Source organism: Rattus rattus, chromosome 2, assembly GCF_011064425.1.
Source record: "Rattus rattus isolate New Zealand chromosome 2, Rrattus_CSIRO_v1, whole genome shotgun sequence".
Taxonomy (NCBI): Eukaryota; Metazoa; Chordata; class Mammalia; order Rodentia; family Muridae; genus Rattus; species Rattus rattus.
Window position 1 is genome coordinate 176,647,258 of NC_046155.1, and position 22,221 is coordinate 176,669,478.

Consider the following 22,221-nt stretch of genomic DNA (forward strand, 5'->3'; position numbering starts at 1 on the left):
GCCATTCCAATTTTATTCACTAAACAAGCTTTCCAAGGGAGGATTCATCTTTATGCCTCTTCTCTCCACCCAATTTGTTTTTATCGTCATAGCGCAGTGCGCAGCCTCACAACTCCTGTTCCTATACTTTACATTTGAGGTCCTATTGACTACTGTAGATTGAGTCAAAACTAGCCTATAGTGTACACGTACGAGAGACTGGGAGGGCTCGCGGTGCTTGTCCCCACGGGGCTACCGTCTAAAGCCAGCTTCCGGCTTGCCGACAACGCCCACACGCGATTGCGTCGCGGGACGTGTGGAGGACGGTTCAAACCCAGCGGTGACTTCTATTGGCTGTGCGCGACACGAGGCGGGGACGGACGTCCTTGTAACGTCATCACGCCGCGGTCGGGACGTTCGAGCCCCAGTCTAGAGCCCGCCGGTGACTGAACGCTGTCTTGGTTGTCTTGTATCTTCTGCCTTGGGCCGCCGGCAACGAATCCCAGGAGCGAGTGGTTCTAGTGAGTGTGGGTATTGGTGGGAGGCCTGGCAGGCGAGCACAGGAACTCTTTCGGGTTCCGTACTCCGCGAGCCCTGGCCTGTTTGGTGAGGCCAACCGACGCCGCGCCCTGCGTCTGTAAAGGGTGTGGCTGCCGGAGCGCCGCCGCGCATGCGCGCTGGGTAAGCGAGGGGAGCGCTTCTTTGCGCGTGCGCGTCCGCTTCCGCTCTGCCACAGACCCTGGGAACGCCGCGGACCTTAGTACCCTAGACGCTCCCCTTGCGGCCCCATTGACCCGCTGTTACGCCGGCCTCCCTGTTGCCTGGGGCAACCTAGAGAGGCCACCCTCGCAGCCTGGTGCGCAGGCGCGGCCGGGCCGGTGGCTGGCCGCAGGGACAAGGGAGGTCGCTTGGGTTCAGAGCGGCCTTAACTTCCACCTAGCGTCGTGGACCCCATGCCTGCGGGACAGCCAGGTGCTGTTGAACTTACAGTTCATGTTGTCCTCGTCCATCTGACCCTTTCCCTCAGGCCTCCTCCTAATACCAATTAGTAACCCGAGGCTCTCTTATCTGCTTCCCTAGTTAGGACCCCTTGACTCCACCCAACGTTTTTGTTTTTGTTTTTAAGGCCTTTGAGACCTGTCAGTGCTCCTTAGACTTCCTGTAAGATTTCGGGTTCTCCAATAGGCTTCTTTGATGTAAATCTTACTGTTGTTTGGACTGCTCCAGCCCTATTTCCAAAGTGGTCCTTCATATTTTTTTTATGATACTCGCTTCACCCCTAATAGTTTATTAAGAATGTTGCGCGCCTCCCACAATTTCGTCAAAGTTTTATCTGCAGACACCTTACTTGAGTAATTGCCACTTGTTTTCCCCCTAACCAACTCCTGCTCCTAGGAACATCCCATACAAGTCTCTTCTCTGTCCTCTGGAGACTGTAATTGATTAAGTCTGGTAGGTGCTGACAGCCAGTGACTTAAAATAGGGGGAGTCTCCCGCTCCTGCTCACTGGGACATCCATAGATTACCTTTTTCTTTGGAAACTTTGTTTTCCAATGTTCTCCCAGTCTCAGTTCCTTACTCTTCAGTGTGTCCCCAGAGGCTTCTTTCTTGCCAAGCTTCTTCGGTAGCTAGTACTTTAGTCACTGGTAGTTACACATCAGAGAGCCGCCTTCTTGCTATATCAGTATACTAGGGGATTCTCTTTTGATTTCCTGTCCAGGACTGACTGGTTTCTGCATCCATCACTTGAGCCAGGTTTCCCTCACATCCACACAGTATGTAATGCAAGTTTTAGTTTCTTTGTTTTCATTTTCATATCCCGCAGTTTAGTCTTAGAGCCTTCCAAGGGAGGTCTTTCCTTTCATGCTCAGGTCTCTTCATTCCACACTAGGAATTGATTCTGATTCTTTTGGCTGTTTGTTTTCGAGACAGGATTTCAACATGTAACCCAGATGAGTGTTGAACTCCCAGCAATCACTACACTTGGATTCTTTTCCATTCTTTACCAGTGTTCCCTTCTGAGATACTCTCCCTTTCCAGCCTAGCTTCTCTTGGGTCTTCCTGATTCATCTCTTTTCTTCTAGGCAGTGAAAAAGCAGTCTGGCTCCCGAGGTCTACTCCCTACACCCCAAGGTCCAGATGGCGGCCAACGTGGGTGATCAGCGCACTGCAGACTGGTTAGTAGGGGTAGGGGAACATAGCCCATTGAGGAGGACAAAGAGGAACAAGACACAGTGGGACCTTGTATAGCTTGGGGGAAGAAATGCACATTCTGGGGGCTAGGATGGAGGAGCAAGCTTCCCCTTTGAGTTTTTCTATGTTTGTGAATTTGGGCATGTGTGGGTGTGAGTAAGTGTGTGTCACCCATGCTCATCAAGGTCAGAAGAGGTATCAGATTCCTTGGAGCTGGAGTTATAGGTGGCTGTGAGCCGTCTGACATGGGTGTTGGGAACAGAATCTGTGACAATGCAAGACTACTAAATGCTCTTAAACACTGAGCTGCCTCTCCAGCCCCCTCTTTCTGACTATTTTTCTTTCCTTTTTTTTTTTTTTTTTAAATTTTTTTTCATTGTTGGCCATATCAAAATTTACTGGCTTATAAAAAACAGTTCTCCTAAGGTCACGTGTAAACTTATGTACATATTGGTCAGCCTTCTGTTTGCTTGGTTATGCGCTACCTTCAGCTTGGGCTGTGGTGAGAAGGGAGTTTAGCTCTAGAATTCAAGCCTTGGGTTTGCTTTCCCTCCCAAACTTTGTCTACCTGTATACAGTGGGAGAACATAGCTCTGCTTCACTTTTACAGGTCTTCTCAGTACAGCATGGTGGCTGGGGCCAGCAGAGAAAATGGAATGGAGACTCCTATGCATGAGAACCCAGAGTGGGAGAAGGCCCGCCAGGCCCTGGCCAGCATCAGCAAAGCAGGGGCTGCCAGCAGTTCCAAAGCCAGTAGCAGTGGGCCTGTGGCCAGTGCACAAGTGAGAATGGAATGCAGGATTTGGGAGTACCTTAGGGAGTCTGTAAACATGTTTTCCTATTAACTAAATCTGATGAAGTGAAAATGTTAACTTCTTTGGGTCAACCAGGGCCTGACTGATCTTAAAGAGAATCTTCCCCATCTTTAAGATGTGTAGTCATACTATACAGAGTCTGCTCCCTTGGGCCTGCCCTCTTGGGACTGTAGTGCCCATGGGCTCCTGTGGCTGGTACTGACAGACACTTCTGTTTTTCTAGTACGTTTCTCAGGCAGAAGCCTCAGCTTTGCAGCAGCAGCAGCAACAGTACTACCAGTGGTACCAACAGTACAACTATGCCTATCCTTACAGCTACTACTACCCCATGGTGAGGACCTGACTGCAAGGGGTGGGTGAGTGGTTGGTTGGGGTGAAGATAGATAGCAGCCTCCCCCACCCTTCCATGCCCCCCAAACCACCAGATTTCTGCTCAGGTCTCACAGGGTCCGGCATATCCATTCTGGTCCATTTCACTGTTGATGCTGACATTCCCGCTGCCTCCAGACCCCAGGACATCAGCATGTCCTCGTCCCCTATGCTTTGCTCTGCTGCAGCTCTTCGTTTTATCATGCTCACTTCAAGGTTCCTTGCTGCCCAGAGAACACCTTCAGAGAGCCTCCCATTGCCTTTTAAGTCATCTTCCTGCTTCTCCTTTTTTCTGCCTAGTTCTCTTTCATGATACTTACTGCAGGACATTACCCACTCATACCTGTAGTTGTGTGTAAACTTTACTGAAGTCTAGGTTCTTGCTTTTCTTTTTGAGTCAGAGTCCATATAGCCCAGGGTAATTTCAGCCTTCTGCCTCAACTGCCTGAATGTATACCACCACATCACAATAGCTTGATTTTTTTTTTTTTTGGGTTGGTTGGTGGGTGTTTTTGTTTGTTTTGTTGTTCTGACTTTTTGTTTTGTTTTAAGACAATGTCTCACTGTGTAATTCTGGTTGGCCTAGAACTCATTGTATAGATCAGGCTTACTCAGACTCCACAGCAATTAACCTGCCTCTCCCCCACGCCCAAGTCCTGTGATTAAAGGGGTGAGCTGTTGCCCCTATCACTTTATCATAGCATTTAAAAGTGTTGGCACTTACTATTTCTTACTACCTATTAACAAGGACTCTGGGCATGAGCATAAGTAGAATAAAGAGATTTTTGTTTTAGATTATTATTTTATTTTAGAAAATACTTGATTGGTGCATTTGTGTGGTAGAAAAAAATAAGGGCCTGGAGTCTATAGCCTCTTGAGTTGTACACAGTTCCAAGGGAGGCCAAAGGCATGGTGAGCAGCGTCCACTAACTCTGACTTCACTGTGCCTTGGCAGAGCATGTACCAGAGCTACAGCTCCCCCTCTCAGTATGGGATGGCCAGCTCCTACGGCTCAGCTACAGCCCAGCAGCCATCGGCTCCCCAGCACCAAGGGACTCTAAACCAGGTAATGCTGTGCCTAGCTGCTCCTGGTCAGCTGCGAGAGAGCCTGGGTTTTGAGAGGACATGCAACCAATGGTCTGCACGATTTCAAAGCTGCTCCTCCCTTCCTCCTTGTTCTTTCTTGCCAAGAAGCTGCTAATCTAAAAGCTTAACTTTTAAAAGTAGAATGGGCATGAGGCTAGCAAGGCCAAGGGGCTATATATGTGCGGTATTGGGGAGGTAGCAGGAGTAGTTTGTAGTTTGGCAATCTGTCTTCTCTTTTCCTCCAGCATGTGCACTTATATCTGCATTCAAGAGCATGTCCCCTCAGCCCCTGCCCCAGCCCCCACACAGCAAATGGTGCACACACACCCATACTTACCCAACATGTGCCTTTGCATCTGGCACAACCTAGAGGAGTAGAGGAGCCTAGAGCATGGGAAGTACATTGACCTGGGTTTGAGTGCTTGGTTAGCCTCTTCTTTGGACCTCTTGAGTCATGACTACCACGCCTTAATGGCTCTTCAGAGTCAAGAGGGTGCAGTCTTGTCATAGGGATTGGACAGTTGTGTTGTCATGTGTTGATATGCTCAAGAGAAGGAACCTTAGTTAGTGGATGTACCGTCAGTGTAGTAGAGTCAAGCCCCAGTGTTGGCATTTTTGGTAGCTGCTCCTTGACAGCTAGGCTGTGTAAAGTTGTTCAGTCCCTTAAGGCTTAATCTTCTCAGTTGTGAAATGAACTGCTAGTGAAAGTAGATACCCCAGGTAGTCACTGAGCACACATAATGGCAGCCCATAAGAGATTGTAGTACTGAGTGCTAAAGAGATGACTATAAAGACTGAATACCATGTGACTCAGCCTCAGGATGCTGCCTGCTGCTTTCAGCCTCTGCTTTTTCCCGCAGCCTCCAGTCCCTGGCATGGATGAGAGTATGGCCTACCAGGCTTCCCCACAGCAGCTACCTGCAGCCCAACCCCCTCAGCCCTCAAACCCACAACATGGAACACATAGTTTAAACAACGGCCCTCAGTCTGGAACAGCCCCAACCACTCAGCACAATCAGGCAGGGGCTCCTACAGGACAGACCTATGGGCCACACAGCTACAGTGAACCTGCCAAACCCAAGAAGGGTCAGCAGTTGTGGACCCGCATGAAACGTAAGTTAGAGGATCTGTGGGGGATTTCAGAGGGTTGGAGATTAGCTGTGAGCCACACAGGGTGTCTGGACCTTTGTCTAAGTATTGCGATGGGCCCTAGTTAAGGGGAAAACTGTCCTAGAATAGGTATGCTCATGTTAGGAACTTGTTCTCTAGAGCTTGGCCTGTTTGAATGTCTGGGGAAGGGTCCAACTCTGTCTCTGCTATTGTCCCACAGCAGCCCCTGGGACTGGAGGTCTAAAATTTAATATCCAGAAGCGGCCCTTTGCTGTCACCAACCAGAGCTTCAGCTCCAATTCAGAGGGTCAACACAGTAGCTTTGGACCCCAGCCCAATTCCGAGAAAACTCAGAATCACAGGTGACTATCATGCTTGACCCTGCCTACTCATCCTCTATGTTCCAGGGGTCCCTCTTTAGGGAACATAGAAATGTACAGAACTGCCTTCTTAGATCACAGTGATGAAGTTCTGCTGATGTGTGGGTCCTCCTACCTGCGTGCCCTCATCTGTCCCCCTTCCCACAGTGGGCCTTCTGGCCGGGGAAACCTGTCTGGGAAGCCAGATGATTGGCCTCAGGACATGAAGGAATATGTGGAACGGTGTTTTACCGCCTGCGAGTCAGAAGAGGACAAGGACCGGACAGAGAAACTGCTCAAGGAGGTGCTACAGGCCCGGCTCCAGGATGGCTCTGCCTACACCATCGACTGGAGCCGAGAGCCTCTGCCTGGGTCAGTCTGCATGACACTGTGAAACAGTGGGGTTGCTGAGTGTGGGTTGGGGACATGGACACCAAAACTAGCAGCTTCAGAGACATGATCCCGAAAGAGGACACTTATATCTCATGTCTCCATGGGGTGGGTAGGAGGTCTAGGAGTGATCAAAGTTGGGTTTTAGGACATGGGAAGGGATTGCTAGGGAGGCATGGGTGGCTCAGTGGCTAAGAGCATCCCCTGGACACAGACAATCTTGGGCTTGGTCCCTTTCCTGCACCACAGTGGCTGAGTTGCCGGGGTAAGTGCCTCTCCTTTCTGAGGTTTTGTGGGCCTGGGCCATGGGGTGGGGTCTGCAGAACTGCAGGTTGGTGGCTGGTTGGTAATGCCCTGCCCTGCTATATCCTCAGGCTGACCAGGGAGCCTGTGGCTGAGAGCCCCAAGAAGAAGCGGTGGGAGGCCCCTAGCAGCCTTCACCCTTCCAGGGGGGCAGGCTCTGTGACAAGGGGCGGGGGTGCCCAATCCCAGCGAGGGACACCTGGGGCTGGGGGTGCTGGCCGAGCTCGGGGTAGCAGCTTCGCCAAGTTCGGCAACCGCAACGTCTTCATGAAGGATAACAGCTCTTCCTCCAGCACGGATTCGCGCTCCCGCTCCTCATCTAGGTCTCCTACCCGACACTTCCGGAGAAGGTGTGTGGGCTTAGACTGGAAGGCAGCTGGGAGGGAGCTGCCTGGATCCTGACCCTTGTGCTTCAGGCCTGACTTTTCCTCTTTCTTGTGTAGTGACTCACACTCAGACTCTGACAGCTCCTACTCAGGGAATGAGTGCCACCCTGTAGGCCGCAGGAACCCACCCCCCAAGGGTCGGGGAGGTCGCGGGGCTCACATGGATCGAGGTCGAGGCAGGGCGCAGCGTGGAAAGAGGTAAGTTGCTTTGGGTGGGTCTCACAGGTGGGGTAGATGGCCTTCAGAGTGGCTGAAGATATTGGCTTTCTTTTTAACCCTTTCTCCCCAGACATGACCTAGCTCCTACCAAACGCAGCCGCAAGAAGATGGCAGCACTGGAGTGTGAGGACCCAGAGCGTGAACTTAAGAAGCAAAAGAGGGCAGCCCGCTTCCAGCATGGGCACTCACGTCGCCTGCGCCTTGAACCTTTGGTGCTACAAATGAGTAACCTGGAAAGCAGTGGAGCTGACCCTGACTGGCAGGAGCTGCAGATTGTGGGCACCTGTCCTGACATCACAAAGCATTATCTGCGGCTCACCTGCGCCCCAGACCCATCAACTGTGCGACCTGTCGCTGTAAGTCCCAGGCAGAGTGTGTCTGCCCCAAGGATGTGTTGGCATTAGGACAAGGAGCTAACATAGCAAGAGGGGTACATGGGACATGTCAGATGTCAGAGGTGGTAACTCTGACTATGAGAAAATCTTCTCATGCAGACCCTTCACATCTGGGGCATAGCCCGGCCACAATCTGCCTTATGACCAGCAAAGTTAAGGGAGATTTATGTGTGGGGCCCTAGAAAAAGATAGCCTTGGGAAGGTAACTGGTGTTGTGTATCAGGATGGCCTAGCCAATACCTGCTGCGTATTGGCTCAATTTTGTTTGTCATAGCAGTGGTGAGTCATTGATAGTGGCTTTGATGCAGCTCTTGTTGAGTGGGGACACAGTGGCTTTGGCCTGTCAGCTCTCCTCTCCACTTAGCTTTAATTCTGTTCCCTGGAGGTTTTGAAGAAGTCTCTGTGCATGGTCAAGTCCCACTGGAAGGAGAAGCAGGACTATGCCTTTGCCTGTGAGCAGATGAAGTCCATTCGACAGGACCTGACAGTAAGGCAAATGCTGAGAGGGTTCTGATGTCAGCTGTCTTAACTTGTTCTGCTCTGCCTGACGCTGCTGTTTTTTTTTTGTTTGTTTGTTTGTTTTTGTTTTTTTTTTTTTTTTTTGTTTTTTTTTTGCCTAGGTGCAAGGCATCCGGACGGAGTTCACTGTGAGGTGTATGAGACCCATGCCCGCATTGCCTTGGAAAAGGTAGGGAGCTTGGTAGCTTCCTCCCACTCCTTTCTTGAAATCACCTGTATTTGGCCTGTGCCTCACACCCCTCCCTCTATGCCCTACCCTCAGGGTGACCATGAAGAATTCAACCAGTGCCAAACACAGCTTAAGTCGCTGTACGCGGAGAATTTAGCAGGCAACGTGGGTGAATTTACTGCATACCGAATTCTCTACTACATCTTCACCAAGAACTCTGGAGGTGAGATGCCCATTCCCAAGATGGAGGGTACCATGCCCAAGATGGCACCCTGCCACCTGACCTCCAGTTACCTCCTGTGCAGACATCACTACGGAACTGGCATACCTCACGAGGGAGATGAAGGCAGACCCCTGCGTGTCACACGCATTGGCACTGAGGGCAGCCTGGGCCCTGGGCAACTACCACCGCTTCTTCAAGCTCTATTGCCATGCACCTTGCATGTCTGGCTACCTTGTGGACAAGTTTGCAGACCGGGAGCGCAAGGCCGCCCTCAAGGCCATGATCAAAACGTATGTGGCACTGCACTCTGCTGCCTTCTGTGCTGTGGCTCTGCCACATCCCCTCCACATCCTGGTCAGCCTTCAGCTTCTCTGCTGGAGTCCCCTCCTAATCCCCTGTTCACACCCTGGCCCTCATTGCTTTCCTCCTCAGCCACCTTCAGTTCCAGGTTTTCTCCCACTGTTCTGACCTCACTGCTCCTGGTGTCATGTCCTGTCCTTCCCTGTACTCCTGTTACGTCAGTTTGGAACCTGGTTTATTTTCCCCTTTTTCAGGGTCTTTGCCTGCAGCTAGATGCTGCTCTTCCTGACACTAGAAAGGGTGACTTGGCTCATATTGCTAGCAGTCTCTTGAGATGACACCTTGTGCCCATTCCATTTTTGACTGTCAGAAGTCTTGGACTGGGGACTTGTGGCAACAAGGGTGGTGTTGCAAGGCATCGATGGCATGATGCTTGCCCATATGAGGAAGAGATTCCCAACACCACTGCAAACACCTCTCCAGATATTTTTGCTTGTGGATGCTGCTGCCATATAGTGGGTAGGGACCAGGGATGTTGTGCAACAAAATGCCCGGCAGCAGTGTGTGCCAGTCTTGCCAAGGTTGAAAAACCCTGGTCAAGAGCTCTGTCAAAAGTCTTGAGGGGCCTTAAATGCCAGGCTAGGCAGCAGTGTTTTGTCATTAGTGGTTCCATTATAGTAGGATTTACAATCTATGGCGTCAAAAAACTTGTTCTAGAATTTTGTAAGTCCAACTCAAGGGAGGTGGGGACTGTGGCTCCAGATTTGATTAGCTGGAATGAATGGACATCAGGCTACTCTGCCTTTTGTAATCTAGTAAGCCACTTGGTGGGCAGCTTTCAAGCTCTGGCCTGTGTTGACCTCATTCTCACAGCACCTTTTCTATGAACTTAGCACAGCAGACAGCTATCCGACTTGTGTTCCTGCCATAGCCTAAGGCAGGCTGTTCTGTCCCAGGGCCATGGGTTGCCTGGGTTCCGTTCTAAGTGGTTAAAGGGTTTTGGTGGCCTTCAGGAGAGGTTCCCCAGAATTAGTACATGTACACAATTAGGGCATCTTAGTAGCAACCTGAAGGCACTGCTGAGTGTAACACTCTGTGCGAACATCCTGTGGGGAGGGGCGCCATTGTCCCTACCCTCTGAGCCCATGTACCACTTACTCTGTCTGGCTCCAGCTCCTCAGTCAGCAGAGGAGCCAAGCTGGGCCCTTTCCCTCCTGCCCCCTCCTTCCTGAACAGGTAAGTGTGGGCAAGGGGGGGCACAGCTGGGCACTGGGGCTACCAACCCCATCCCTTGCCCCCCCAAGCCCCTGATAATGGGGAGGTTGGGAGGGGCTGCAGAAGCCAGCAGGTTCCTTGCTGAGGAAAATGCAAGCCCAGATGGGGAGCATTGCTCTCTGCTCTTGGGCCCTCCCTTGTCTGCTTGCCTCATCATTTTCTCCTCTTGTCTCCATAGCTTCCGCCCTGCGCTGCCCGTCTCCTACCTGCAGGCCGAGTTGGCCTTCGAGGGCGAGGCCGCCTGCCGGGCCTTCCTAGAGCCCTTGGGCCTGTCCTACACGGGCCCGGACAACTCCAGCGTGGACTGCCGCCTCAGCCTGGCGCAGCTGCCAGCCTTCTGAGCACCCATCGAGCACGGGCGGGGGCAGGGCTGTGGCCCAGCGCCGCCTTTTCAAATTTTGTTTTTGAGCCATGGACATGGGTTGTAAAAATTTGTGGGGAGTAGGCTCCAGGAAGAGCCGGCATCCCTACCCCCGTTTCCCACCGGGGACCTGTACAGAGATTTTTCTACGTTTTTATTTTTTGTCTCAGAGGGGATAATTGGGAGTATATAGTGGAGCAGGGTGGGGTGGGGGCTACAGGTTCTGTGTCCACCTCTCACCTCCACTAATGCTGTCTCAGTGTTTTTTCTCTCTCTCTCTCGAGCTTGTACTCCAGCACCTGACTCTGCGTGCTGGCCCATCCCATGCTGGGGGGCCAGCAGAAAGAAGACAGGCTGTCCAGCCCGCACCCGCCTGCAGTGGGCCACCAGCCAGCCACACCCATTGCCTCATCTGCCTCTTCATAGACTCTTGCTGCCCAGCCATTGGGGCCTCAGTGTTTGGGGTGAGGGAAGCCACTTAAAGACTATGCCCCACCTTCAGCTCCTCACCCCAGAAACGCCAGCCAGCACCACCAACACAACCAGACCAGCGCCGCACCGCACTGAGGACTCCAAGGCCTTCGCGGGACCATGCCAGCCGGGCTGCCTCGTCTTACTCAAGTTGTATTAAGTTGTCTCCGTGTCCCTTCCTCCCTCTGCCCCAATGTTTCTTCTGATTTTTTTTTTCTTTCCCTCCCTCCCTCTTCCTCTTCCCTTCCTACTCCCTGGTTCAACACAGGTAAAATGGTTACCCTCCCTTCTTTCCTCCCCTCTGCCTTCATGGATCACCAGCTCACGTCACGTTTCCTTCTCTTTTCTCTGTGTGTGTGTTTATTTAAGTTACTTTTCTTCCTTCTCCCCTTTTCTTTTTTGCCCCCCCTCTGCCATGTAACTGGAGGATGTGCTATGAGGTTGCAAACAGCTGGACTGTCAGGCTGCTTTTTTTCCAGATGCCTCCCTGCCTCCCCTCCCCACCTCTCCCCCTCCCCTTCCTTCATTCTCCTTGAGCATTGAGTACAGTACATTTTGGAAGCTTGAAACCAAAATTAAAGAGAGAGAGAGTGAGAACCTGTTTCTTCTCTGAAATTTGAAACCTTAGTCAGTTCAGGGGAATTTGAGCCAGGGGCAGGTAGCTCTGCCCTGCCCTGCCCATTCTGCACAGCCAGAGTTTCTCTAGGGGCTGCCTTCCTAGCTCCTCATTCAAGATATACTCAGGCTTGGGGAGGCAGACCTGGGTTCCATGTGGTACTTTGGCCAGCGTGAGGTGTGGTTGTAGTTCTGGCAGCTGCACCACTCTAAGCCCTTCGGCCTCTAGCCTCTGATTCAGTGTTTGGACCATGCTTGCCAGTGTTGGGGAAGGTGTGGCACAGAGCACATGATGGCCCAGAAGAATCAAGTCACGGAACTGTAACTCGGAGGGTGCCTGAAGCCCTGGTTTCAAGATGGCTCTCCGAAGAGCTCTAACCGCTGCAGCCTCCTCCCCAGGGCCTGTTATCCTTAGCAAGACCACTGTCAGGTGCAGGGCCTGTGCTGGTACCAGGAACTCGGCACAATAAGGGGCAATCCGGACCAGATGCTCTTGGGCCTTGACCACCTCAGCCCTAAGCCCAGGCTCTGTCACCATTAGTGCCACAAAATGTGTAGGCCGGGGTTTGCGAGGGGCCCTTCTGTCATCAGGCCAAGCACCTGGATCCCACACACTTTCCATCTCGTCTGCAGAACCTGAAGTTTCCAAGACCTGCACCTGCCACTGTGAAAGCACTGTGGCTTTGGGCACTTGTACAGAGTTCAAGATCTCCTTTACTCCTGAGCAGCATGTGCTTGGGTCTGGTGTTTCTAACTCAGTGGTCCCATTCAGTACCGTCTCTTTGGTTGGCCCATCTATTTCCAGTCTCTCCAGGCTGGAATCAAGCTCAGTTCTGGCTTCTTTGATTGTCCCACCTTCTTCGGGTGTCTCTAGGCCCGAATCAAGCCCAGTTCTGGTCTCTTTGATTGCCCCACCCTCTTCCTGTGTCTCTAGGCCCGTATCAAGCCCAGTCGTGGTCGGGTTTCCACCCCCTTCCTCAGGGGCACCCTGGGTGTCCAGATCCTCGAAACCCACCCCTGTTTTCTCTGTGTCCGGAATTTCTGGCTTAACCTCTCTCCAATGCTCGTCCCGGTCGTCCAGAGCATCGAGGATGGTGGGTCCCCGTCCAGCCACAGAGCCCGAGCCAAAAATAAGGTCAGTACGGGAGGCACGGTCCCACACCAGGCGGCCGCGGAAGCGGAAGTAGCGAATGCGGTGCTGCGGCACTGCCAACACGCCGGGTCCGAGCGCTGCTAGCGGCTCGTCCCAGCAAAAGGCACTGAATGGCTCTTCCTGCACACCCAGGAAGCGGTCAGTGTAGCCCACAGAAAAGTCAGCGGGGTCCAGGCGCGGGTCCCAGCGGATACGCCGGATGACGTCAGCAGCAGTACGCAGAGCAGGCTTCTTAGACCCGGCCTCAGGCTGCGCAACCTCGGGGGACGGCGCCGGGGCCCCGGGATGTGGCTGACGGCAGCGCGCACCAAAGCGACAGCGGCCCTCTAGGAAGAAGCGGCAGGCGGCGGAGGCCTCAGAGGAATCGGCCGAGGCCTCCATAGTCCCCCACGCACTAAGTGGTCTCAGTCCGCAGCGTTGATCACCAACTGTGACGCCAGGAGCTCTGCCCGCCTCAGGTGGAAGGACGCCAAAGGACGAGGCGGGGGATCAGAATGTAACAGGGGCTCTGGTGCGCCAAAGTCAAGCCCAGCTTTTCTGTACTATCCGGCTTGTAAACTGCTGGGAACACGGTCTTGCCCCGCCTAAAATGATTTACATAGTCCGGCCCATCAGAGAGCCTTTGAGAATCTGGCCCTGCCCAACCAGCCAATTTACGTGAGTGTGGAGCTTTTCTCTGGAACCCAAGGGAGCCATGTCACATTCCATCCAACTACTTTCTATGTGCTCCTCCCTTTTGGGACTTTAGCGAGACAGTTTCGCAAATATTTGACACGTGCCTCATCCGCTGTTGGGGCCTCAAGAAAGCCTAGGAGCTAGACTTCTCCGCATCTGATTTACATATACTCCTCAGCCTTGGTGGGGGTAGGACTTAGAAAACCCCGCCCGCAGCCTCCAGATACTTTGCATCTGCCCAGACCTTTGAGACTTCTAGGAAGCCTGGCAGGGCAGCATCTGATTAGGCTCAGCGGTCCTGGCCCCGCCCCCAATCATCCTTAAAGTTGGTAGCCAGCCCCCATACCACTGATTAACTTACATACCATACCTCATAATGAGTAAAGTGACTTCTGGTCCTGTCTATATTAAGTTACTTACAGACGTCCGCTCCTGTCTTTCCTGGGAGCCTCACCCCTCTAACTTGGCCCCACCCCACCTGAATATTTTACATATGCTCCGTCCCCCGTTGGTCTAACCCTGAATTCACCAAGGTTCAATGGTTTTATCTATTCCTGTTTGTGGGGGTCCGGTTTTACTCCCGTCCCCAGCCTAAGGGTTGACATATGCGACCTACCCATTTGGACCTGCCTGTGGTCCGGTTAATTTAAATTGATCTCATCCCTCTAGGGACCTAAGATAGCTCCATCCCAAACCCAGAGACCAAGTCTAGATGTTCCTTCCCTCTGGAAACCTTTGAGAATCTTACTTCACCCTCAGTCCTGATATAGGTTCAGACAGCCCTGCACCTATGGGATGTTAAAATATCTCGACATCCGTGGGCTCAGGCTGAACTTTGTGCCCAGATTTGGAACGCAACAGCCACCCACAGGGTGACACACAGTTGGTGGGACCCGAAGCCCTTCACACAGGAACCACACCCTTCCTGACTCCAAAGGTCACCAACCACTTCCCTTTGAGCTGCTCCCTGAAAGTGGAGCGGTGCCACCCAGTCAGAGTGCACCTGGAGGGAAGTGGAAGGCCAGGTGACTGTGACTCTTTAGGCCAATTTTTCCTGTAGCAGCTGCCACCAGGTCTAGACCAGGTGGCAGTGAGGATCGGTCAATATATGAGGAATGAATAGGGCTGTGGGAGAGGTCAGGAACGAGAGTCCGCCTTTTGGGAGAGACATTACATGAATACACCTTCAAACTCTTAAAAGAGGCATCACTGAGGACAGATTTGACTTTTAGTTGGTGGCACCCCACCACTGTCCTGCTTCTGCACCCCTTCCCGCGTAAAACTCGGCTATTTATGTGTACAAAAGTGGAGTGCTGGGAGGGAGGAGTTGCGGGAATCAAGATACTACAGACCAATGACATCATCCAGCTGGAAGTCAGCATTGGAGCAGCAGTGGGCATTGGGATGCTGCATTCCAGTGAGGGCATCCCCATTGGGCTTGGTGGCCGTTGTCTCGCCGCGCTCCGCGTCCATGACGCCTAACACTGCGTCCAGCATAGAGGGGCCCAGGTCCAGGTGGAAGGACAGTAGCGGGTCTGCAGGTGAAGGAACTCGGAGACTAGGCACAGAGGCCTGTGGAACTGCAGGTGGAGGGACAGAATGTGGGGCCACAACTGGTGGGGCTCCAGCCTCCGGAAGTGGACCAACCCCGTGCCTACTCAGGAATGAGGTATCTCCAAAGGCATCGCCACTGCTTCCCACGTGCAATGTGTGCCTGAAGTCTCCAAGGGGTGCTGAGATAGAGAGTGCTCCACGTTCCAGTCGCTTCTTGGGCTGTGCAGGGCCCACCTGCTTCAACAACGCCATCTGTGGGGACATAGGCATATGAGCTGCCTCATCCAGGAGCCCCAACTCTGTGTCTCTATCCCACATAGTCAGCCACAGAATGCTCTCATAAAACAGGATTAGGTGGGACTGTTATCGGTTAACGAATGAGGAAGCAAGGTCACTACTGCTGAACTCAGTGACATACTTAGGTTTTCCTGAGTCTAACATGTCCATAACTATATCTGGTCTTTGCTACTTTGTGGGTTGTTCTTATCACCCTTTATAACCCTCCCCACCCCATTTCATCCCCTAACACTAATTTCTTTACTTTTGTTTCTTCTTTTTTCTTTGATCATGGCTACCAGCATACCGCAAACAGCCTCCCTAAACAACCAAGAACTACCAACCTCTCTCAGGGTCCTCACATTTATGTAACCCTTGAAAAGTTTCCAGAATTCCAAATGTCACAAAATCACAAAAAAAAAAAAAAAAAAAAAAAAATCTGCAGCTGGCAAACCCACACTTCTGCTAGAGCTGTAGGCAAATCACAGCTGCTGAAGAAAGTCTGAAGCAGCCCCACATCCCTACACCGGGGATTAAAATGAATGAATATTCTAATTTTTTTAAACAAAAATTCCAAAAGTCTCACTATGCATGACGATTATGCTATGTGGGTCACCCCAACAAAAATATTTGAGCATTCCTGGAGAACAGGTACCAAAAAATTATTTTTGGAGTGCTTTCCATTAAGGCTAATAAAAAATATAACCAGTTAGCATTAGCTACAGATTTAGAATAGATGATTACCAATGCCCATTCTCAGAGCAGGGGAGACTCTGTCCACTTAATATCCAAAACACTGGTCTAAGGCCAACCACACATTCAAGCACCCTCCCCTCCGTACACATTGAAGAAGTGGGCTGCATCAGAGACTTCAAAGGCCCTGGTCTGTTTGGTAACTAGTCTGTCTCCTTTTTTCTCTGGTTGAAGACTCCTGCGCTCCTCACCTCGTGGTCCAGACTGAATTGGAATCCGGCTTAAACTGGGGTCTCTCCTGGCCTTGGAGGCTACCTCTCTGACGCCTTTTTCCTTCTTTCTCCCGGCGGGATCTCACCTGACAAAACAAGTATCGCGTCCTACCTGGTAGGGGTTTCAGGACCTAGGCATGTGGTCTGAGTGCCACCGCTGCACGCTGGGTCCTGCACCCTTGAGTCCCAGGAGCCCCACCTCCGAGCTCTCTGGTTTCACAAGCTGGGAGTTACCCTGCTTTCCTCCCTCACATTCCAGGAGTCCGGGCTTCTTCATTCTCTATCGTTTACTGCCCTCCTCCTTCAGACTCAGGAAACTAGCCCCCAGAGTCTGGCAAGCCCCCACTGTGGTTCCTTCTTACCTGCACCGGGAATAAGCTTCAGCCCCTCTCGGGGGCCATAGCAGCCTCCCAACCTAACACCGAGTCAACGCCCAGGGAGAGTTGGCCTCTTGTCCCAGACTGAGAGGGTTAAGCCATAGGCCCCTCCCAGCCTTCCTTAGTCCCTCAAAGTTTGCCTCTAGGATTTAAAGGACTAGAAAGCCTTGCTGGTAGTAAACCTAAAGGCCCTTTGAAGGGATTGTGGGGGTAGGTGGAGATCAGGACTGAGCGTAGTGGAAGCCGGAGCAGAGCTAGCGGGTATGGACCGTCTCGTCCCCAGCCTGGCCCCTCCCCCGCCTAGCCTGGAATTTCCTGAAACCAGGGAAGTCTGGCTGTTTAGAAGAGTAATTTTTTCCAGACTACAGCTGTTGGGGGAGTGGTGACCGCGCGTGCTTGTGCGTGCTTGTGCGTGTGTGTGTGTGTGTGTGTGTGTGTGTGTGTGTGTGTGTGTGTGCACGCACGTGTGCACGTGTGCGTGAGAGGGGGGAGGGAGGGGGGGGAGGGGGGGAGGGGGGGGAAGGGGGAGGAGAGAGAGAGAGAGAGAGAGAGAGAGAGAGAGAGAGAGAGAGAGAGAGAGTTGAAAAGAGAGAGATGGATGGGAAAGAAGTGCTATAGTGCTGTGACATTGCCCTGGAGAGTTCCCCAGGATATTCCTATTTGCAACCATCTTCCAGAGAAGGGTCTTTACTCTGAATGTCTGTGTCTGTAGACAACACACTAGCATCCAAAACATTCTTCTGAAGTTGATGGAGCACAGCAGGAGTGAAGGTGTTTGGGGGGGGTGTGAGGTGTGTGTGCTGTTCCCAAGTGTGGTGTGGCTTATGATAAAATCTGCAGAAAGTTGGAAGGCTCAGAGGGAGACCCAGTTACACATCTAATAAATAAGCCCCTTTGAGATACACACTGAAGGTCTATACTGGGACCTTGTACAGCCCAGGGAGGAGGGAGCACATTCAGAGAAAGTTAGAGGCTAGGCATGGTAGTTAGTCTAGGCCTTTATAGTACAGGGACAATTCCCCGGTGTTTATAGAGAAACTTTGGGAGGTCTGCAGGAGGCACTGGAGTCAGGGACTCTGGACAGGATACACAGAAAGCACATGGAACACAGACACACAGGAAATCAAGTAGAAAAGAAATGACTTTGGTAGACACTGAGAGGTCACCTTGAAAGCCACTAGGAGAAATCTAAATCAGAATGACACATAACTGCTGGTCCATGTGTTTGCAGCTTTTTAACAGGACCCAGCTTAATGAATTAGTCTGGACACCTGTCAACAGATGGATGATTGGATAAAGAAATGGTGGTGTATGTTCCCAAAGGGGTTTTGGGCAGCCTTGAAGAAAAGCATGATTATGTCATTTTTGAGAAAGTGAATAGAACTGGAGGTTAAACAATCCCTACTGATAAAGAAGACAACTATAACTCATTTGCACAATCACCCTCACACAACTCCACCCCCACCTGCACACATTGCTGTTGATGAATTGTTTTGTTGGTGACAGTAGGGATTGAAACTGGGGCCTTCTACATGCTAGTTAAACTCTGTACCACGGAGCTATAGACCACTCCCTCCTGTAGGAATAATGTTTTTATGCACAGTGTAAAAATTATCCTCTATCCTGTACCCTGTTTTTCAGACAGGGTCTTTCATTGAGTAACCCAGGCTGAACTTGAATTTCACTTCCTTCCACTTCAGTATCCTGGATAGCTGAGGTGACAGTGTCTCACTATGTAGCTCTGGCTGGCCTGGAACTTTCTATGTGGATCAAATTATTCTCAAAGTCACAGAGATCTGATTGCCTCTATTCTCCAGAGTGCCAGGATTAGAGATGTGTCACTTTGCCTGGCTGTTTATGAATTTTATTAGCTTTTTGAGTTACCTATTCTGGGTGTGCATGTTTTTACACTTCATCAACATTGCAACAAATATATAGTTAAGATATATAATGTAATTATAACATTTGTAACATATGTGACAAAAGATGACATATGTGACAGGTCAAGGGGGCAATGTACACAACCAACTCTTGTCTGTTGTGTGAGGTAACCCACAAAAGGGCTCAGAGGCTAGTGTGAGGATGTCTTTGATTCAATTCATTCTGCCAGCTTCAATGACCCTCAGAGATCATCCAAGAGCAGCGGTTCTCAATTTTTGGGTTGAGACCTCTTTGGGAGTTAAAAGACCCTCCCACAGGCATCAGATATCGCATATCCTCCCTATCCAGTATTTATACTACCACTCATAACAGTAGCAAAATAATTACAGTTATAGAGTAGCAACAAAAATAATTTCGTGGTTAGGGTTCACCACAACGTGAGCAACTGTATTAAAGGGTGGCAACATTAGGAAAGTTGAGAACCACTGATCTTGGAGGATGTAGTGGGCTGGAGCAGAGCCAGCTACAAGAGCATACACTTTGTGTGCCCAGGGATGTGATCACAAATGCCTGGAGCTTGTTTTAATGCTCAGCAGACCCCCCACTTGCAATTCCTCATTTTAGAGAACAGGCTCCTTTATGCTTGAACTAAACACTAAAACTCATAGATTATGAGGCTGATTTCTCAGGGAAAAGAAAAAAGAAGGTAAGGCCTGGAGCAAAAATCTACCCGAAGTGCAAAGTTTGAGTGATAAGAAGGAGGGAACCCCTGGGGCAAGGCCACTGCAGTAGCAGGAGAAAGGGGGAGGGGGGATTGAGGGTAGGCCTCTTGAGTCCAAGAAGAAATCCAGGGACAATAAAATAATAAACATAAACAAAATCAACAGGGTTGCCAGATTTAATAACATCCCAGGCTGGGGGTGTGGGTAGGAGATGGTTGAAGAGGACCAGTGGGGGAAAGCAAGGCTAGAATCAGGAAAGGAGAGGAAGGGAGGCTCCGAGGAGGCCAGGTCAGGCTGGGGAAGTGAGATAGATTATCTACAGGGAGGATTAGGGTCAGAGAAGGGTTTTCCTTTCTTTCTTGGTTTTGATACATTCACTACGATTTTGGCCTTGTCTGCCCCCAGTAGAAGAGGAAGCACCTAGCCTCAAAGAGACATTGTGTGCCAGGGTGGGGGGCTACCAAAGGAGCCTGCTCAGAGGAGTAGGGGAGGAGGAGGGAGGAAAAAGGATTGTGGGAGGGCGTGACTGGGAGGGAGGTGGTGAGCAGGATGTAAAATGAATAAGTAAAAAAATAAATAGTTTTAGTTTTATTTCTTTTCTTTTTCTTTTCTCTTTATATTTTTCAAAACAGGGTTTCTCTGTGTAGACCTGGCTGTCCTGGAACTCACTCTGTAGACCAGTCTGGCCTAGAACTCAGAGATCTCCCAGCTCTGGCTACTAAGTGCTAGGATTAAAAGGCATGTACCACCACTGATTTTGTTTCAAAATAATTCTTTTTCAGAATATTTTTTCAGTGATATTGAGGATATACAAATACATCATTCTCTTGTGGAGGAATCTTCAATAAGGCTTTCATGACTGCTGATCTAGTTTCTATCTTATTACTATTTTTAGTAATTTTTGAAAGTATAATATAATTATATTATTTCTCCCCTTTACTTTCCTCCTTAAATCTCTTTTTTGCACCACCCATCTCTCAAACTCACAGCCCCATTTTTGTCTTCAGTTGTTGCTACATACTTACACACACATATACAGAATTATAAACTCCTAAATACACAAACCCAAGCTGTTCAGCTTGTGTCAGGTTGCCTGTATGCATATGATCTTAGGGCTGACCACTTGGCATTGGGAAACCAACTTGGTGTGGGGTGTGGGGGTGGGAACTAATCCTTCCCTGTGGTATTCCTCCTTCTTCTTGTATAAGGTGGCAACCTTATGCATGTCTTGAAGTTAGTTTTCAGGGTACAGTTCCTGACATGGGCAGGGACTCTTACAATTTGGGAATTTGGGCTGAACCTTTTCACTCTCAAATATTTTTATTTGGGGCTGAATAATTTCCTTTCTCTTTTTTATATTCTCTCTCTCTCTCTCTCTCTCTCTCTCTCTCTCTCTCTCTCTCTCTCTCTGTCTCTATTACCCTCTCAACTCCCTTCCCCATGCCCTGAATAAACTTTATTCTATACAATACCACTGTGTGGTTGGTCCCTCAGGAGGAAAGGATGCCTCAGCATGGGTCCACACTGACTGCACATCCACCAAACATATTCCTCTCTATATCTGTTTTTATAAAACACAACACCCAGAAGAGCAAACGTTCTTAATTGTTGATCTATATTTCCAGATCCTTACTTACTTACATACTTGCTTGTTTGTTTGTTTGTTTGTTTGTTTATTTATTTATTTACATAATCTCTTACTGACTAAAGCCAGAGCTCACACATTTGGTAGGCTGTCTGGCCAGCAAACCCCTGAGGTCCATCTATTTTCACTCCCTCAATGCTAGGTTTATAGGCAATGTTATTCTGTATGGGTTGTGGGTTTTTGAAACTTTTTTTTTTAAATTGCAGTTAGAGAGGTGGCTTAGTGGTTAACTGTTTCTGCAGAGGACCCAAGTGCTATTCCTAGTAGCCAGGTCAGATGGCTCACAATCACTTGTAATTCCAGTCCCAGGAGATCCAGCGTCAGGTTCTATGGCCTCTCTGGGCACCCTCACTCATGTGCATACACGCACAGACACACAAGCACACAGATAATTAAAAATAAAAGTACACCTTAAAATTCATTTGTGTGTTTAGAGGGCAGTGAGAGGGTAGTCTATGGAGGTCAGAGGATAAGCCTATATAGTTGGTTCTCTCAATCCACATTTCTATGGGGCTGGATATTTTTTTGTCCCAAAGGTCACCCTGTGAGCGTCTGTTCAGCAGAAGTCCCTAGGCTCTGACTGTGAGATTCTTCCAGATATTTCCCACATGTCTCATTTGCAAGGCCAAAAGTGTTTCCAGGCTTTCTCTATACTTCTATAGAGAGAACATCTTGTGTATTCTGTGGATGCATCACCTGTCAATTTAAAAACCTATGGCCTATAGGAAAGGGTAGGATAGAAGGTGGGACATCCAGGAGGCAGAAAGGATTCTGAGATAGAACCAGACACTAGGAGATTTGCCCAGAGAAGATGTAACTAGACGGATGCATAGTACCTGAGTAATCTGGATATGGAATCTAATCTAGGAGTCATAAGTCCAAGATCAGAACAGATCTGGGATTGGGTCCTCAAAATGCTAGGGCCCATGGACACAAAGTCCAAGCATTTTGTTACCTATCCTCTCCATAACCTTGGGGCACACACTTCAGTGGGAAGGGAGGAGTTAGAAAAACTCAGATCGGGGTTGGGGATTTAGCGCAGGGGTAGAGCGCTTGCCTAGCAAGAGCAAGGCCCTGGGTTCGGTCCTCAGCCCCGAAAAAAAAAAAAAAAAAAAAAAAAGAAAAACTCAGATCACAACACAGACACTACTGCCAAATATTCCTGAGTAGGAAAATCATCTTTGGGGTATTCAACACTCATATAGATTGTGTTTAAAGAACATGCGCTGTTCTTTAAATAATCAGAAATCGTATGAGATGATTTTTGAAAACTGCTTGTAGAGTAGCACACACCTAGAATCCCAGCACACGGGTGTCAAGAATATCAGGAGTTCAGAGTCAGCCTCAGCTCATAATCCAGCTGAGAGATATGTGTCTGTGTTTGTGTTTGTGTGTGCACTGGGAAGAGGGCAGTGTATGAGACAATGACTCACTAT

General features: G+C 50.1%; 3 protein-coding genes across 5 annotated transcripts; 1 reads left to right on the top strand and 2 right to left on the bottom strand.

The window, feature by feature from the left end:
* The first annotated feature begins 220 nt into the window (after positions 1 to 220).
* Leng8 (leukocyte receptor cluster member 8) lies at positions 221 to 11,519 on the top strand. Its single transcript, XM_032894460.1, is given in 17 exon segments — positions 221 to 500; positions 2,064 to 2,156; positions 2,783 to 2,954; positions 3,211 to 3,318; positions 4,312 to 4,422; positions 5,303 to 5,555; positions 5,773 to 5,914; positions 6,080 to 6,283; positions 6,676 to 6,954; positions 7,048 to 7,188; positions 7,280 to 7,565; positions 7,990 to 8,091; positions 8,225 to 8,249; positions 8,252 to 8,292; positions 8,386 to 8,515; positions 8,598 to 8,805; positions 10,269 to 11,519. Coding segments are annotated over 16 exon segments (2,403 nt in total). The 5' UTR covers positions 221 to 500; positions 2,064 to 2,118; the 3' UTR covers positions 10,432 to 11,519.
* On the bottom strand, positions 11,255 to 13,813 carry Leng9 (leukocyte receptor cluster member 9). The gene has a single exon (XM_032894461.1). It carries the CDS (start codon positions 13,069 to 13,071, stop codon positions 11,551 to 11,553), a length of 1,521 nt encoding a protein of 506 aa, XP_032750352.1. The 5' UTR covers positions 13,072 to 13,813; the 3' UTR covers positions 11,255 to 11,550.
* Positions 13,814 to 14,550: 737 nt separating this feature from the next.
* On the bottom strand, positions 14,551 to 16,761 carry Cdc42ep5 (CDC42 effector protein 5). 3 transcript variants are annotated; one of them, XM_032894464.1, is made up of 3 exons: positions 16,523 to 16,759; positions 16,140 to 16,246; positions 14,551 to 15,171 (listed from the first exon to the last, which is right to left on the bottom strand). In XM_032894464.1, the coding sequence occupies exon 3, from the start codon at positions 15,169 to 15,171 to the stop codon at positions 14,710 to 14,712; it is 462 nt and encodes a 153-aa protein (XP_032750355.1). In that variant the 5' UTR covers positions 16,140 to 16,246; positions 16,523 to 16,759; the 3' UTR covers positions 14,551 to 14,709. The 3 variants fall into 3 exon arrangements, with proteins under 3 accessions (XP_032750355.1, XP_032750357.1, XP_032750356.1); XM_032894466.1 differs by lacking the exon at positions 16,140 to 16,246 and having other exon boundaries at positions 16,523 to 16,761; XM_032894465.1 differs by lacking the exon at positions 16,523 to 16,759 and having other exon boundaries at positions 16,140 to 16,440.
* Between the last annotated feature and the right edge of the window lie 5,460 nt (positions 16,762 to 22,221).

Coding starts and splice junctions, on each gene's coding strand:
- Leng9 (XM_032894461.1), bottom strand. CDS start 13,071: ATGGAGGCCTCGGCCGATTCCTCTGAGGCCTCCGCCGCCTGCCGCTTC.
- Cdc42ep5 (XM_032894466.1), bottom strand. CDS start 15,171: ATGGCGTTGTTGAAGCAGGTGGGCCCTGCACAGCCCAAGAAGCGACTG.